The sequence below is a fragment of the Gallinula chloropus genome, assembly GCF_964237585.1.
Source record: "Gallinula chloropus genome assembly, chromosome: 3".
In the NCBI taxonomy this organism is placed as follows: domain Eukaryota; kingdom Metazoa; phylum Chordata; class Aves; order Gruiformes; family Rallidae; genus Gallinula; species Gallinula chloropus.
Genome location: NC_140087.1, coordinates 117,843,827 through 117,858,633, shown reverse-complemented (window position 1 = coordinate 117,858,633; position 14,807 = coordinate 117,843,827). Strand labels below are relative to the sequence as shown.

At 48.2% G+C, this 14,807-nt stretch overlaps 1 protein-coding gene across 1 annotated transcript; it reads right to left on the bottom strand.

Annotated features, from left to right (window-relative positions):
- Positions 1 to 4,595: 4,595 nt before the first annotated feature.
- Positions 4,596 to 12,226, bottom strand: LOC311189520 (opsin-5-like; the record flags this gene model as incomplete). The annotated part of the gene is made up of 4 exons (XM_084261183.1): positions 4,596 to 4,940; positions 6,097 to 6,428; positions 7,207 to 7,500; positions 12,154 to 12,226. The coding sequence occupies 4 exons, from the start codon at positions 12,224 to 12,226 to the stop codon at positions 4,596 to 4,598; spliced, it is 1,044 nt and encodes a 347-aa protein (XP_084117309.1).
- Between the last annotated feature and the right edge of the window lie 2,581 nt (positions 12,227 to 14,807).

The following is a 14,807-nucleotide window of genomic DNA, read 5'->3' as shown; positions in this document are numbered from 1 at the left end:
CCCTGACCCTGCCCTGGTGCAGCTTAATGTTGGTATTGGGCTCTTTAAGAAACAAAAATCCTTACGTGAACAGACTTTCCTTCAGGCTCCTGAGTGCTGCTGAAGCAGAGATCCCTTACAGGATGACAAGCTACGACAGGACGTGATTTTCCCATATGTTCTGTGCTGCAGGAGCAGCACAGCAAGGAAAGGAACGCAGTGCCTGCTGACAAGCTGGCGTCAGGCTGTCAGCCCTCATCGATAACGGTGTGTGGTTGCCAGCCAAGGCTCCTTCTCAACCTGGCTGCTCCTCAGGCTGATGAGAGTTTGGCTTAGCGTAGGATCAAGTAGTTGCAACCCGTTTGGTTTCAGTATGAGTATTTTTGGCATATTCAAGTACAAAGTAACTCTAAACTGCGGGTCTACACTCTTGGGTCTTTCCAGTAGGACGGAGCAAGGTAGCAGCAGGTTACTACATGACTTCTCTCCCTTTGGAAGTACCAAAACCGTAGCTCTGACATTCTCTGTTTTGCACAGATACGAAGAATAAAGATAGGACAAAGGGCTGGAGATAATTTACACATGGGAATTGACTTCCTGCCATGCATTGTCTGTCCTGGAACTACTGATAGAGCACAAACTTGAATGTAGCACCAAATCCCAGGCCAGTGCCCTCACTACAGAACAAACTCTCCCCTTGGTTTTCATTTGGTGGAGGTGTGAAGGATTTCCCCATTTGCACAGCGTCACCCCAAGTAGTGGGGTGGAATCCAGGTCTCCACAGTGTTAGTGAAGGGACCTACAAGAAATCTGGGGAAGGACTTTTTAGAAGGGCATGGAGTGATAGGATGAGGGGGAATCATTTTAAATTGGATGGGGATAGATTTAGCTTGGATATTAGGAAGCAGTTCTTCACTACCTGGGTGGCAGGGCCCTGGCCTAAGGGAGTGGTGGCTGCCCCGTCCCTGGAGGTGTTCAAGGCCGGGTTGGATGGGGCCTTGAGCAGCCTGGGCTGGTGAGAGGTGTCGCTGCCCATGGCAGGGGGTTGGAACTTGATTATCTTTAAGATCTCTTCCAGCCCAAACCAGTCTGTGATTCTAAATGCCATGGAATTTGAGTTATAATCTGAACATAAATCAACTTAATGAAACGTAAGAAAAATCTAGTCCCCTGCATAGTGTGCTGTGCCTCCATTCCTAGTTCTCTGGTTAAGTGCTGCCCGGCTTTTTTCTGTATATAGCTAATTTTCTGTACATAGCATGAAGCCATCTAAAACTGAGTCTCTGCTGGGGACATTTCAATTTGTTTCTCACTGAGACTGAAAAGTGACAAAGACATTTGAGCCATATTTGATAAGCAAACACTTGCAGCCTTGGATCTCTAAAACTGAAATACATTGACAGGTAACAAACCAGGCTGAGTGTTACACTTCAGCAGTACACAGATCTTGTGGTTTTACAGTGATTTTGCCTGTATTGCTGAGTGGCACATTTTCAGTACTGCTTAGGTGTTATAAGCTTTTACAAGTGGGTGTAGACCTGTTCTGCTCCTAAAGTTTTCATGGAGGATACTGGCGTTGCAGTACATTGTGTGTGTGTCATTGTTCTGTTCTGTGGTGGGTGTCCCCCAAAGCTGCTCAATCACTGCCCCCCTCAGCTGGGCAGAGGAGAGATGCAGTGAAAGGCTTGTGGGAGAGAAAAGGGCAGGGAGAGATCACTCACCAGTTACTGTCACAGGCAAAACAGGCTCCACACAGGAAAAAAAATCAATATAATTTATTACCAAGCAAAAATGATGAGAAATAAGAAGAAAGCTTAAAATCCCAACCCCTCCCTTCTTCCCAGGCTCAACTCCACTCTCCATTTCCCTTTAAGATCATCGAGTCCAACCATTCCTGCCCTCTACTAAACCCCATCCCTAAGTACCTCATCTACCCAGCTGTTAAACACATCCAGGGATGGTGACTCAACCCCCTCCCTGGCAGCCTGTTCCATGTCCTGACAACTGTTTCAATGAAGAATTTTTTCCCTTCAGCTTTCACAAGCTCCCTTCTCAGCGTTTTTTCCTCTGTCTCACATCCCTCTTCCCTTTTCCCATTTCCTGGAGCCGTGGGCTGTCAGAGGTGACCATTTCCCAGCAGTTGCTTCACCTCTTGCTATCTGGGAGAGAAGATTGAGCACAGCCTCATTCTGCATAGAGCCTCTGGGAGTGACAACCCCAGACAAGGAAATGCCACCCTAGAAGATAACAATTCAGGATTTTTTTACAAATAAACCGAGTTCAGTCTAGTGGAAAAGTTAAGAGAGTTTGCAACAATGCCAGTGGCAGGAGTTCAGGGGAAGGTGAGCTCCCTAAAGTTGCCTAGCCCAAAGTGATTGATTTGTGCCTCAGCATATGTTACAACTCATGTCTCATTTTGTTGGTTCTTTGGTAATCCACACTCCACAAGAGCTGGAATTCCCATAGCCACAGAAGTGTTTCAGCCCATCTTTTAATCCTGCTCTTGGCCTTAGCTGTAGGCTATAAAATTAAGCTAATTATTACAGCCTGAGCATGGTAGAAGTATAAAAGTCCATTCACTATTGGTTTAGGTTGTTGTTTAATCTCTGTGTGAAATCTGTCTGTCTTCACTAAACCTAAAGCAAAGATAAATCACAGAGCCATAGAATCATTTATGTTGGAAAAGACCTTTAAGGTCATCACCTACCTGGGTACAACCTCCTTTTGGGTAGTTGTAGAGAGCGATAAGATCTCCCTTCAGCCTCCTCTTCTCCTGCCTGAATGACCCCAGTTTCCTCAGCCGCTCATCAGACTTCTGTTCCAGACCCTTTACCAGCTCTGTTGTCCTTCTCCAGGGTCTCGAAGTCTTTCTTATAGTGAGGGGCCTAAAACTGAACCCTGTACTTGAAGTGTGTCCTCACCAATGCCCAGTACAGGGGGATGATCAGCTCCCTGGACCTGCTGACTACACTATTCCAGACAGAAGCCAGGATGCCATTGGCCTTCTTGGCCACCTGGGCACACTGCTGGCTCATATTCAGCCAGCAGTTGACTGACACCCCCAGGTCCTTTTCCCCCAGGCAGCTTTCCAGCCACTCTTCCCCAGCTGAGTAAGTGGGGGAAGCAAGAATGGCTGCAGCTATCTAATCACATTCTGTACAAGATTTCAAACCCTTTAGACAGGTGTTTATGCCCTTTAAAATCACAAGCAATAAGTCAGAGAGAGATAGTTAAACTGTAGGAAATAAAAATTTCCACTTCTTTTCTTAGAACTGCCTGGCAGGATGATGTCAATGGATTTACATATGCTTTAAACTGGGTCTTTGGATCATAGAATTGAGGAACTGTTTTGGTTGGAAGGGACCTCAAAGCCCATCCAGTCCATGGGCAGGGACACCTTCCACTAGCCCAGGATGCCCAAAGCCCCATCCAACCTGGCCTTGAACCCTGCCAGGGATCCAGGGGCAGCCACAGCTTCTCTGGGAAACCTGAGCCAGTGTTTCATCACCTTCATAGGGAAGATTTTTTTTCCTTATATCTCACCTAAATCTCCCTCCTTCAGCTTAAGGCTATTCCCCCTTGTCCTCTCACTCCCTGCCCTTGTAACCAGTCCCCCTCCATCCTTCTGTAGCCCTTTTACACTCTGGAAAGCCGAGGTCAGTAAACTGTTCTCCACTGCAGTTGTGTCAGTGCTCCAGCCAGAGGGGAACTCGCTATCTCAGAAGCTCCCACTGAAGTGATAAAAGCAACAACTATGTCAGTGGGATTGCTTGCTGCCGGGCTGGTTATCCTGGGGATGCCTTTTGGCGTGCTGCACAGAGTCCTCCTCCGGAAAATAAATGCTCTGGCAGCTTTCACTGTAGAAGATCTGTTCTACCTCAGCAAATGGCCTAAGTGCATGGCTCCCCTTGCCAAGAGGTTCCTTCACTTCTCACTGTGATACACACAAGACATCCTCTGCCGACTGCCACATCCCCACCTCACCTCTTCAGACTCCTGTTGGAGCCCGTGTTTCGTGGTGCTGGCGCCGTACCTCTGGCAGAGCAAGGAGCTGTGGATCTCCGTAAGACATTTTGATAGCAACCACTTTATCTTACCCTGGCAGTGAGTATTTCTTGCTACCCATATGGTTTTCTGCCTGTATTGGTGGGAAGCTACGCTCTACAGCTGTATTTATTTGGTAACAGTTTGCGTTCAAGCTATGGGTTTCTCTGCTGGCTGTTGTACTGATAGAGCCAAGAGTCTGCAGATAGATGGCATTAAGAAAGGAAGCATAAGGAAAAAAAAAACCCACAAAAATAATAAATCCTCTTTTAATGATAGCTGTTTCCCTGAAAAGAAGTTTAGCTTACATGTTTTTTATGTCTAGTACATAAATCTATTTCCTCTAAACTGGAAATTCTTGGAAAAAAAATATAGCAGGGTTTGTTGGTTGGTTTTTTTTTTTTTTTTTTTGCTGTGCAGCTCAAAGACAATATTTGAGAGTTGCTTTAAAAAATATACACTTAAACCCCTGTATCTGACATAAGACAGACAGTGACAACCCCACACGCTGCGTTCCGCCTCGTTTGGGCCCCCCTGAGTGAGCCCACGTGATGTGAAACCATCGCTGCCTTTCAGCGAGCTGCAGCTCCCTGGTCCTCCTTGGCAGCCGAAGAGGGACGAGCGTTGCCACGTCCACTCCACATCATGGACACGGGGTGTTCGGCGGAGTTTTCGGTGCTGAGGAAACGAACTCTCCAGCCACAGCAACACTGCAGCTGTTTGATTTCCCGGCGGAAGGTTTTGCTGAAGATGTAGTAAATGAAAGGGTTGTAGGCTGTTGAAGATTTGGCAAAGAGGCAGGGAAGAAGAGTAACGATGGGCTGGAGGGAATCGCTGGAGTTAAATATGGACCAGAAGCTGGCGGCTGCGTAGGGAGTCCACGAGCTCAGGAAGCCAATGGAGATGAGCACAGCCATCTGAAAGGGAAACAGGGCTTTGGTTCTCAGCTGGCAAATGGCTGGGGATGTGGTGTGTGGATGAAACCACACGTGAACCAGTGGAAGTACCTGGAACTGCCTGCTTGCTGTGTTGTGCCGCGTGCTCAGGGAATGCCACACAGTGCATAAACACTTTAATCTAATCTGCACTGTGGGTTTCTTACAGAATCACAGAATCTCCTGAACTGGGAGGGACCCATAAGGACCATCAAGTCCAACTCTGGCTCCACACAGCGCCAGCCAGCTCAGAGCATGGGTCATCATGAGCCAAGTCAGACTGAGCGCATCATCCAGGCACTTCTTGACCTCAGCCAAGCTCAGTGTTGTGACCACTTCCCTGGGGAGCCTGTGCCAGTGCCCGACCCTACTCTCAGCACAGAACCTCTTCCTAACAGCCAACCTAAACCTCCCCTGGTGCAGCTTCATGCTGTTCCCTCAGGTTCTATCACTGATTGCCAAAGAGAGGAGAGAGATCGACATCTTCCCCTTCTCTTCTCCCTCATCAGGAAGCCACAGACCATGATGAGTTCCTCTCAGCCTCCTCTTCTTCAGGCTGAACAAACCCAGGGACTTCAGCTATGAGGCAGTTGTCTCCATTTCCTTCCCTGACTCTAGCTGCAATGTGACAAGGGACACAGCCCAACCCGAAACTCCAGCCTATCAACAGATCAAAATGGGCTACTGAAGTGCTTATTTGAAAAAGGTTCTATGAATCCCTCCTGTTTCATACAGGATTTCCATGTAGCTCTCACTGGGAGTAGCCCCTCAATTAAAAATACCTAGGATGACAGAACAAGTCCTCCACCCCAGCTACAGCATGAAAGGATTCAGCAGCTATTCCAACATGCCTAGAAATGTGTATGTCTATAAAAATCTGGGATGCAACCACCTAAAGATTTAACAAGCTGCATTGTACCTGCAGGATTCTATCCTGATCAAGCTACTGAAATGAGAAGGATGCCAGAAGCCCACTGCTCCTCTGAGAAGCACAGAGTATGGGTGAGACCCTAATCACAACTCTGTCTTTGGTCAATACTAGGCAAAAGCAATGAAGGGTCATCATGAGCCAGGCATGAGCAGAGCCAAATCTCTGCAGGCTCATGATTACTGCAGATTCATTGCTGGCATAACTCACCAATGTCAGCTTCTTCTCCAGTTTTGCTGCATTAGGGATCCTGTCAATATTCTGTATCTCTTGGTACATTTTATGAACCTTCCAGGCAATTCCCAAGTAACAGGCAACGATGGTCACTGCAGGCAGGACTGTGCACAGGAGGAACATGCTCAGGATGAATGAAAAGCCATTGGAGGAGCTGTGGAACTTGCTCCAGGCTATTGTGCAGGAGATGCCAAATGGCTCAGGACCATAGTAGCCCCAGCCCACCAAGGGCAGAATGGCCCAGAGCAAGGAGTAGAGCCAGATGAGAGCAATCAGGACACAAACAGTGTTCTTGGTGATTTTGTTACCTGCAAGAAAGAGGAAGAGCAAACATATATGAATCTCCTCTCAGCCACATGGTTTTTGCCATAACTTCTTCTCCAACAGAATGGTGGCTACAAATGCTCTTTGGGCTGCTGCTGCAGTTCCCTAAGCTTTGGGCTTCTTCAGAGACAAAGCAGAGAGTGTCTATGGATTGGCCTCCAGCCAGGGTCAAATCACCACAGTCCTTACTGGTGCTCAACATGAGGCTCGAGTAATTTGAGATGAAGGATGTGATTGGAAGAGGGGATGGGCAAAACAGACTGAACATAGCCAGGGAGTGTAAGAAATTGTGGGGAGGTTCTGTTGGGATGGAGATTTTGATGTTAATTCTTAAATATGTGATTCACAGAGGCCCTCAGTGCTGATCCAAAATGTGGCAAGTCAGGGAGCTTCACAAAAGCAAGGTGACACAAAATGTACTGTGCTTCCAGACCAGGATTGCCAGGAGAACACTCTTACAAGTTTAGGTATGGCTGCTTGCACACAAATATGAAGATAAGGCAGTCTGGTCCAGCCAAACATCGGGGCTCTGCACTCTCAGGTAGTTTCACTTGGTGTTACCAAGAGTGAGAAGCCTCACTGTATAATGATGAATTTAATCTGATCCTTCCTGGAGCATTAGAGGTTTGATATTGGGTGAAAAGTTGAGGCTTATTCCTACAGTTCTTGAGCTGATACTCCCTGCTATATTCAGCAATTACCTCTCTGAGCATTGTAGCCCAAAGGCACCCTTATGAGGTTACCAGAGATGTAATTACTTACTGTTAGATTTGGGTGAATTGGTAACAAGAAGTCGAATCACAGCCATGGCACACAGGGTCATCATGCTGCAGACACCAAAAAGGAAACCCATCAGGGCATAATAGATGCAGGACGCATCTCCTCCCAGCCAGGCATGGTTCCAGGCAGATGCAATGGCCAGTGGATACATGCTGATTGCCATCCCAATATCTGCTGCAGCCAAGTTGGCTGTAAGCAGCTCTGGTGACTTCAGGAGGGAAGAGCGTTTCACAGCTGTAGCAAGGACAGCTGAATTTCCAAGGATTGTGAGAATGGCTGAAAGAGAAGAATCAGCACAGAAAATAATATCACATGATTAGCATGTCTGTGAAGTGCTTATCTATATGAAGGATGTGAAAAATACCAGTTTGGGACTAAAGTCCTAGAAGAAAGGACAGACTGGAACAGTGGCCAGGATTCAGCACCTCATCAGCACTGTGTTGTGCTGATGCTTTGGAAACACACCAGTGTGTGACCTGCTGTCCTGATTCTGGCAGGAATTAAGTTAATTTTCTTTCTAGCAGCTGATGCAGTTCTGGGTTATACACTTAAGATGAGAATACTTTGATACACACTGATACTTTCGTTGTTGCCAACCAGTCAAGGACTTTTCAGCTTCTCATACTGCCCTGCCAGCAAGAAGGTGGGCGGCACCCAAGAAGCTGGGAGGGGACACAGCTGGGACAGATTGGCTAAAGGCATATTCCATACCAATTATGTCATGTGCTGTATATAATTGGGAGGTTAGCTTGGAGCTAGCTGAGCATTGGCTTTGGGTGGTGTGAAATTGTTCTCTGCATCATTTGTTTTGTATATTATTCTATTAAAGCTATCATTGTCTTCATCATTGCCATCATCATCATTATCTTCTTCTCTGTCCTATTCAACTGTGTTTATCTCAAACCACTTTTTTTTTCCTTTTCAATTCTCTCCCCCATCCCACAGGGAAGGGAAGGAGAGGGAATATCCAGTTCTGGGCCCGTCAGCTCAAGAAGGACATAGAACTCCTTGAAAAGTCCAGTGCAGGGACACCGTGATGATAGAGGGAATGGAACCCCTTCCTCATGAGACGAGGCTGAGGCAGCTGGGTCTCTTGAGCTTGGAGAAGAGGAGACTGAGGGGTGTCCTCATTAATGTTTATAAATATGTAAAGGTGAGAGTCAGGAGGATGGAGCCAGGCTCTGCTCAGTGATGGCCAGTGACAGGACAAGGGGCACTGGGTGCAGCTGGAGCACAGGAAGTTCCATGGGAATGTCAGGAGGAACTTTTTCACTTTGAGGGTGATGGAGCCCTGGGACAGGCTGCCCAGAGAGGCTGTGGAGTCTCCTTCTCTGGAGACATTCAAATCCTGCCTGGATGTGTTCCTGTGTGATTTAGTCTGCATGATCCTGCTCTGGCAGGGAGGTAAGACTAAGTGAGCTTTCAAGGTCCCTTCCACCTCCTAACGTTCTGTGATTCCATGATTCTGTGTGGTTGTGTTAGCTGTCAGCCAGGATAAACCCTGACACCTGCTATGAAACCTTGTTTTTTAGCTCACAGCAAGGAAACTTGCTCTTTTAGGTAAGCAGATAGGAAATGCCACGTGGATGGTGTTTCTGAAAGCCACTGCACAGCTCGGCATCCTCACCACAGCATCTGCTGTTTTGCTTCAGCCAGCTCTTGGGTTTCAGTTCCTGCCTCCCCACACAACAGGGATTTCCCTGTCAGGCTGTGTTTGCACTGTAGAGCTGCTGGAGCAGCCTATTCAGAGCCTCCTGTAGCCCTACCAACTGGAGGAAATTTTGTCATAGCAATAGTAGACCTTGTCTTACCCCTTCCTATCACTGCACTATAGCTCTTCACTTCCAAGTCACACTTCATGCACTACATCCCACCTGTCGCCCTGTGGCTGTTGTCTCATGTGAATATCCCACACTGTCAGGTTAAATGGGCCTACCCACCTTCATTTTTCCCTGGTATAATTCCCACTTCTCCTTCCTACTGAACAACTCCAGCTGCCCTGCCTGCTTGTCCCCTCCTCTCATCTGCTGCCCTCAACTTCCCAAAGCCTTCCCTCTTTGCAATGTAGAATCACAGAATATCCTGAGCTGGAAGGGACCCAGAAGGACCATTGAGTCCAACACTGCTCTGCACAGGGCCAGCCAGCTTAGAGCATGGGACTGAATGCATCATCCAGGTGCTTCTTGAATTCAGTCAAGCTTGGAGCTGTGACCACTTTCCTGTGGAGCCTGTACCAGTGCCTGATCCCCCTCTCAGTACAGAACCTCTTCCTAACATCCCACCTAAACCTCCCGTCGCAGCTTCACACCATTCCCTTGGGTTCTATCACCTGTCCCCAAAGAGAGGATCAGCACCTGCCCCTTCACTCCCCATCATCAGCCACAGACCACGATCAGGTCTCCCCTCAGCTTCCTTTTCTGGAGTTCCAGCTGAAGACTCCAGGGCTCTGAGCTGCCTCCACAGTCCACATGTGCTGACTGGGTAACTAAGGGTCCTCCATTGGTCAAGGACTACAATCACCCTGTGACACCCACCCTGTTCTGGTGGCCTCTGGGAGCCGTGAGACAGACCATAGAAAGGCATGCAACAGAGCAAAGATTGCTTTGCAATGAGACCTGTGGGACAGACATTACTCAGGTATCCCATGGGCCTTCAAAGTGTTCATGATGACAGTGTCACAAGTACACAGCAAGTGGCTCATTTTTCTTTCAAGTGAGCATTTGTGCTGGAGCTGCACTGTGATCAAAGGCTTTCCTGAGGTGTTCCCTAAATTCAGAGGGGAAATAGAGAAACAGGGAAAGATTCTGTCCTGTTCCCTTGTCGCTGTGAAGGCAGAAAGGCTGCACTTGCTCACAGATGCCACGTAGTGACAGTGCTCACAGAGGAGTTAATAAAGGCACATGCAACGAAATGGAATAAATGAGCTGGCATAAATCCAAGTGGGGGAAGAGATGCCACCTCAAAGCTTTACACAGAATGTAGATACAGATCTGGGATGCTACATCCCTCATTCATTCACCTCCTAACCACACGCCCTCACTTGAGCTCCCGAGAGCTGAACGCCTGCACATGTAGAGATGCCCATGGTGGGTTGGCACGGGACAGCTCGCTGACAGAGCAACCCATGGCTTGGTGGGGAGAGCACTCTCCTGCCCAGTGATGTCATAGGTTGGGACATCCTCAGGCTTCAAGACAAAAATGAACTCACTGTGCAAGAGGTAGGACGAAGCTCTTAGACTTACCATAGACATCCAGGCCCACCCTCTCTTTTACATTGACAGATGCTGTCCTGTCCACCATCCCACTGCCTGTGAGGCTGCTGGAGGGCATGGGACAAAGCTGTGCCAGGCAGTAAACCACAGAGAGGTTGTGGTGAGTGATGCAGAACATGCCCTGGCCTTGTTTCCTAATGAAAATCATCAACATTTATCATCAATACTTATCAGTATCTAAAGGGTTGATGTCTAGAGGATGGGGCCAGACTGTTCTCAGTGGTGCCCAGTGACAGGACAAGGGGCAATGGGCACAAACTGGAGCACAGGAAGGTCCATCTCAACTTCTGCACTGGCAGAGTGCTGGGACAGGCTGCCCAGAGATATGGTATATCTCCTCCTCTGGAGAGATCCCAAACCTGCCTGCACACAATCCTGTGCAGCCTGCTCTGGGTGATCCTGCTTTAGCTGGGGGTTGGACTGGGTGATCTCCAGAGGTCCCTGCCAACCCTTATCTAAATAAATAAATAAACCAGGGGACACAGGGGCCTTGGTGCAGCCCCCAGTGAGGTGGCAAAGCTACAGGTGCATACAGCAAACAGGGTTTCCAGGTAAGCTCACAGCTCCTGTATGGGATTTAACAACCTGGCTGACACATGAGACTCTTGATCCAGTGCTGGAAGCTACGCCTGAAGCTGAAGGTGCCCAAATACCCTTCAAGGAAAACTGTGAGATGGTGGTACAAGAGCAATTATCAGCAATGGGAGCTTCGCTGCCATTGCCTTAGCTGCATCTACTCGTGTTTGTGTAGAAAGGAGCCAACATCCTGACCTGGGTTACAAGAAAACCCCTTCTCTGTGTTGCAGAGTGATTTTTCCCACCCTGAGCTGTGCTCTCTGCTGCCAGCGCAGCTGAGGGGATGGCACAGCACAGCACCAAGTGTGCAGGAGCAGGGTGAGATGCAAAATGCTACAGCCCAGCATTGCTGCCCCGAGCCTCCGTTAAAGCACGTACCAACACCGTGCTTGTCTGTCCTAAAGGCATCTCAGGCTGGGGTTTCAGATGAGCTGCAGGGAGGAGTGTGCTCACACCTTAGCCGAACTCAGTTGGGCTGCACACCTCAACCAACTCAGCTCCTCTCCAAATCTACACCAATAGTAAACATATAGTAAGCAAACCTGGGTACATGCAGCAAAGAGGCACAGAAGAAAACACTTAGCTGAAGCCATGCTGGAGCAAACTGGTACACATCCCCCACTTGTATTTCATGGTAAATCTGCTTTCAGCAGGGCAATTATAAAAACCAGAGGTCCTGTTTGGAAGCCCTTCACTATTTTATCCCAGTCTATCCTCCCGAGGCACAGCTGCTCTTCATGCACAATGAGCATTCCCCACAGGGGTCAGACCACGAAACAGGCGGCTGAGATGCCAGGATAAGCAGCCGACGACTTATTTTGAATACTCGTGACACCGCAGAGGCAAACTTATGCTGGCAAGTCTTCAGCATCGAAACAAAAAGACAGCAAATCTGAGAGTGGAGATTAATCCTGGCATCCCACCGGCTCGGAGGCAATAAGCAGGGACCTGTGTGGAAACAGATTTTCTGTCATTTGCCCTCTAGCTTCCTCTGGAGCCACCGATGCTGACGGCAGCACAGCCCCGGTGTGTCCACTCCTAGGCTTGAAGCAAAGAGGCAGGCTGTGAAGGCAGAACTCACCTATGATCAGAAGAAAGACCCCAACTCCATAATCCACTACCGGGTGGAGTTTGGAAATGTACTGCTCCTCCATCATCCCTTGTGGAAGTGGGTGAAAGTTTTAAATCAAAGGCAAAGTGACCATAAGAGCAAAGAGACCCTTCCTCATGGTTTGCCTGCTGCAGATGTGAGCTGAGCAGTTGGGTGCTGTCAGTGTGAAGGGACCCTTCTGCTTTCTCTTCTCTCCCTCCCTCTCCTGTGGTGGGGGAGAAGCCTGGAGTGAGAGAAAGGCTCTCCCTCCCTGGGGAGACAGAGTGAAAGCTGGGCAGAGCCACTGCCAGAGTGATCCCGCCTGCCTGGCTGGCAGAGCATCTCTCCACCCACCCCCTCCTCTCGCACCGCTCTGCTCCTTGGCTTGTCAAGAAAGTTTCACAATGCAAATCCCCTCTGACTGCCACAGCCGAGCTAAAACAATTGTCACTCAACCATCAGCAGCCTTGGGAAATACATCCTGGCTGAGGAACTGGGCAGGGGAAGGGGTTGGGAGTTCTGTTTTCCAGCTTTATGGCTGTGTATGGGTAATGTGAAGTGATCTCTGTGCTGAGGTATTAGAGGAAAACTGTTTGCTGCTACAGGGGTTCAGAAGAGTCGAGGTCCCTCCACTGAAGGCAGGACTTTCAGAGCTGCTCCAGGCCAGAACTGGAGGATGCTCAGTGTGCTGCACACAGGACCAAGCTCTGAGCTCATTCCAGTGACACTCCACCATTATTACTCAGCAAGCAATGAGAATGATGCCTCATGGCAAACTTTACCTTCTCCTTATGATATTGGAGCCTAAAATCATCATAATGCTCTCTTGGTCTTCATAAACAATCAGTTTTGCTCCAGGCTCCAAATACGTCACAGGCTCATCTATCACTATCCATATGCAGGTCTTGGTTTCGGTGCACACAGTTTACACAGCTGTAGTTGCAATGCCCTTAAGTCAACTTTTAGCCCGGGCAGTGCCCTGCCAGCACACCAGAGAGCTGATCTATTCTAAATTATTTAATTCCATATTTCTGGATATGGTAAGCTGCATTAACAACATTCTCTGCTTGGCTTATTTTACCCTGCTCAGACATTGGGAATTTTGAGATCCCCCAAGGGCACGTAGCATCTTGTATGTGATCTAGCTGCAGTTTAGGTGCCCGAGTACAGCAGTACCAGCCTAAATTCTGAAATCCTTTGGAAGCTGCAAGACTTGAAAAGCTCTGAGTTTCACCACAAAGCACAACTGGCCATGTACAGATGTGCTGCCACCTCAGCTTTGCTGCGTTGTCTCTGGGCTTGTTCCCTGCTGAAGCTGCCTGGGATGGACACACCAGGGATCCCTGCACTGAGGGCTTAGAGGAGTTTAGTTCAGCACCATGTGCAACATGACACATACAACACAGGGCTCAGTAGCATTCAGAGCCTTCTCAGAGCACCTATGTCCTAGAAGTGTAGCTGTCCTCCATGAAATGCAGAAACCAGTTCCCTCCTCTGGTTTCAGAGACTCAAACACCTGTTTTCCCTGTAAGAGCATTTGATTCTGCAGGTTGTAGATGCTTTTGGGGCGAGGAAAATAATGTAACAGAGAGATGCCTCCCTCTCCACATCCCCAGGGAAGGGGTCACAGCTTCAAGCTTGACTGAGTTCAAGGAGCATCTGGACGATGCCCTCAGTCCCATGCTCTGACTTGGCTGGGCCTGTGTGGAGCCAGGAGCTGGACTTCATGATTCCTATGGGTCCCTTCCAGCTCAGGATATTCTTCTATTCTATGACATAGATAAACAGTCCACAGGTTCTTCTCCAGAGTTAGTACAATTCTAATTCAATAACAGAAATTACTGGCCTGAAAAATCTGAACAGAGAAGACAAAAAAGGTTGAGAGGTTCCTGTTTAAACTTGGCAGCCAGAAAGGTTATAAGGAACTAAAAATAGGCAGGAGGGACTTTTGACTCTTATCTGGGTGGAGACAGTCTGATGTTTCAAACCTTGATCCAATGAAAAAAGCACACAGAATCACAAAATCACAGAATCACTGTGGCTGGAAGTCACCTCTGAAAATCATCTAGTTCAAGTCTGCTGCTCAGAACAGGATCAGCTACAGTTGATTGCTCAAGGCTGTACCTAAGGGTTTGTATATCTCCAAGGATACAGCTCCTCTGTGGACAATTTGTTCTGTTGTCCCTTTGTGACCTCATTCAAAGTCTCATACGGTTTTGGAATAAAGATACCACCTAACTCAAGAAATCAAGCACCTACCCATGCAGATGTCCTTCACTCAGTGTTCCTTGGCAGCAGATACTCAGATGAATGTGGTTGATTGTTTCAGTGCTTCTCAAGCCTTGAGCATTAAGCATGGGAGTATCAGTTTAATCTAGGAAGGTAGGATATATACAATATTAATTATAAGAAGTTAAACACACGGAAGAGTCGCTAGCACTGGTTTTGGCTGGGCTGACTAGCACTGTCCTGTCATTCCCAGGCACGGGCCAGCTGAAGTGGGCCCAGGACCATTCCCAATAGGGAGTAAGGTCATCGATTTCAAAGCCAAAGAGACACCGTTTAGCTCCCTGGTACAGATGTTTGCCACGGGTTTTTGTCTTATGCTATGTGCAAATATTTAGCTGATAAATCAGTTCTCAATC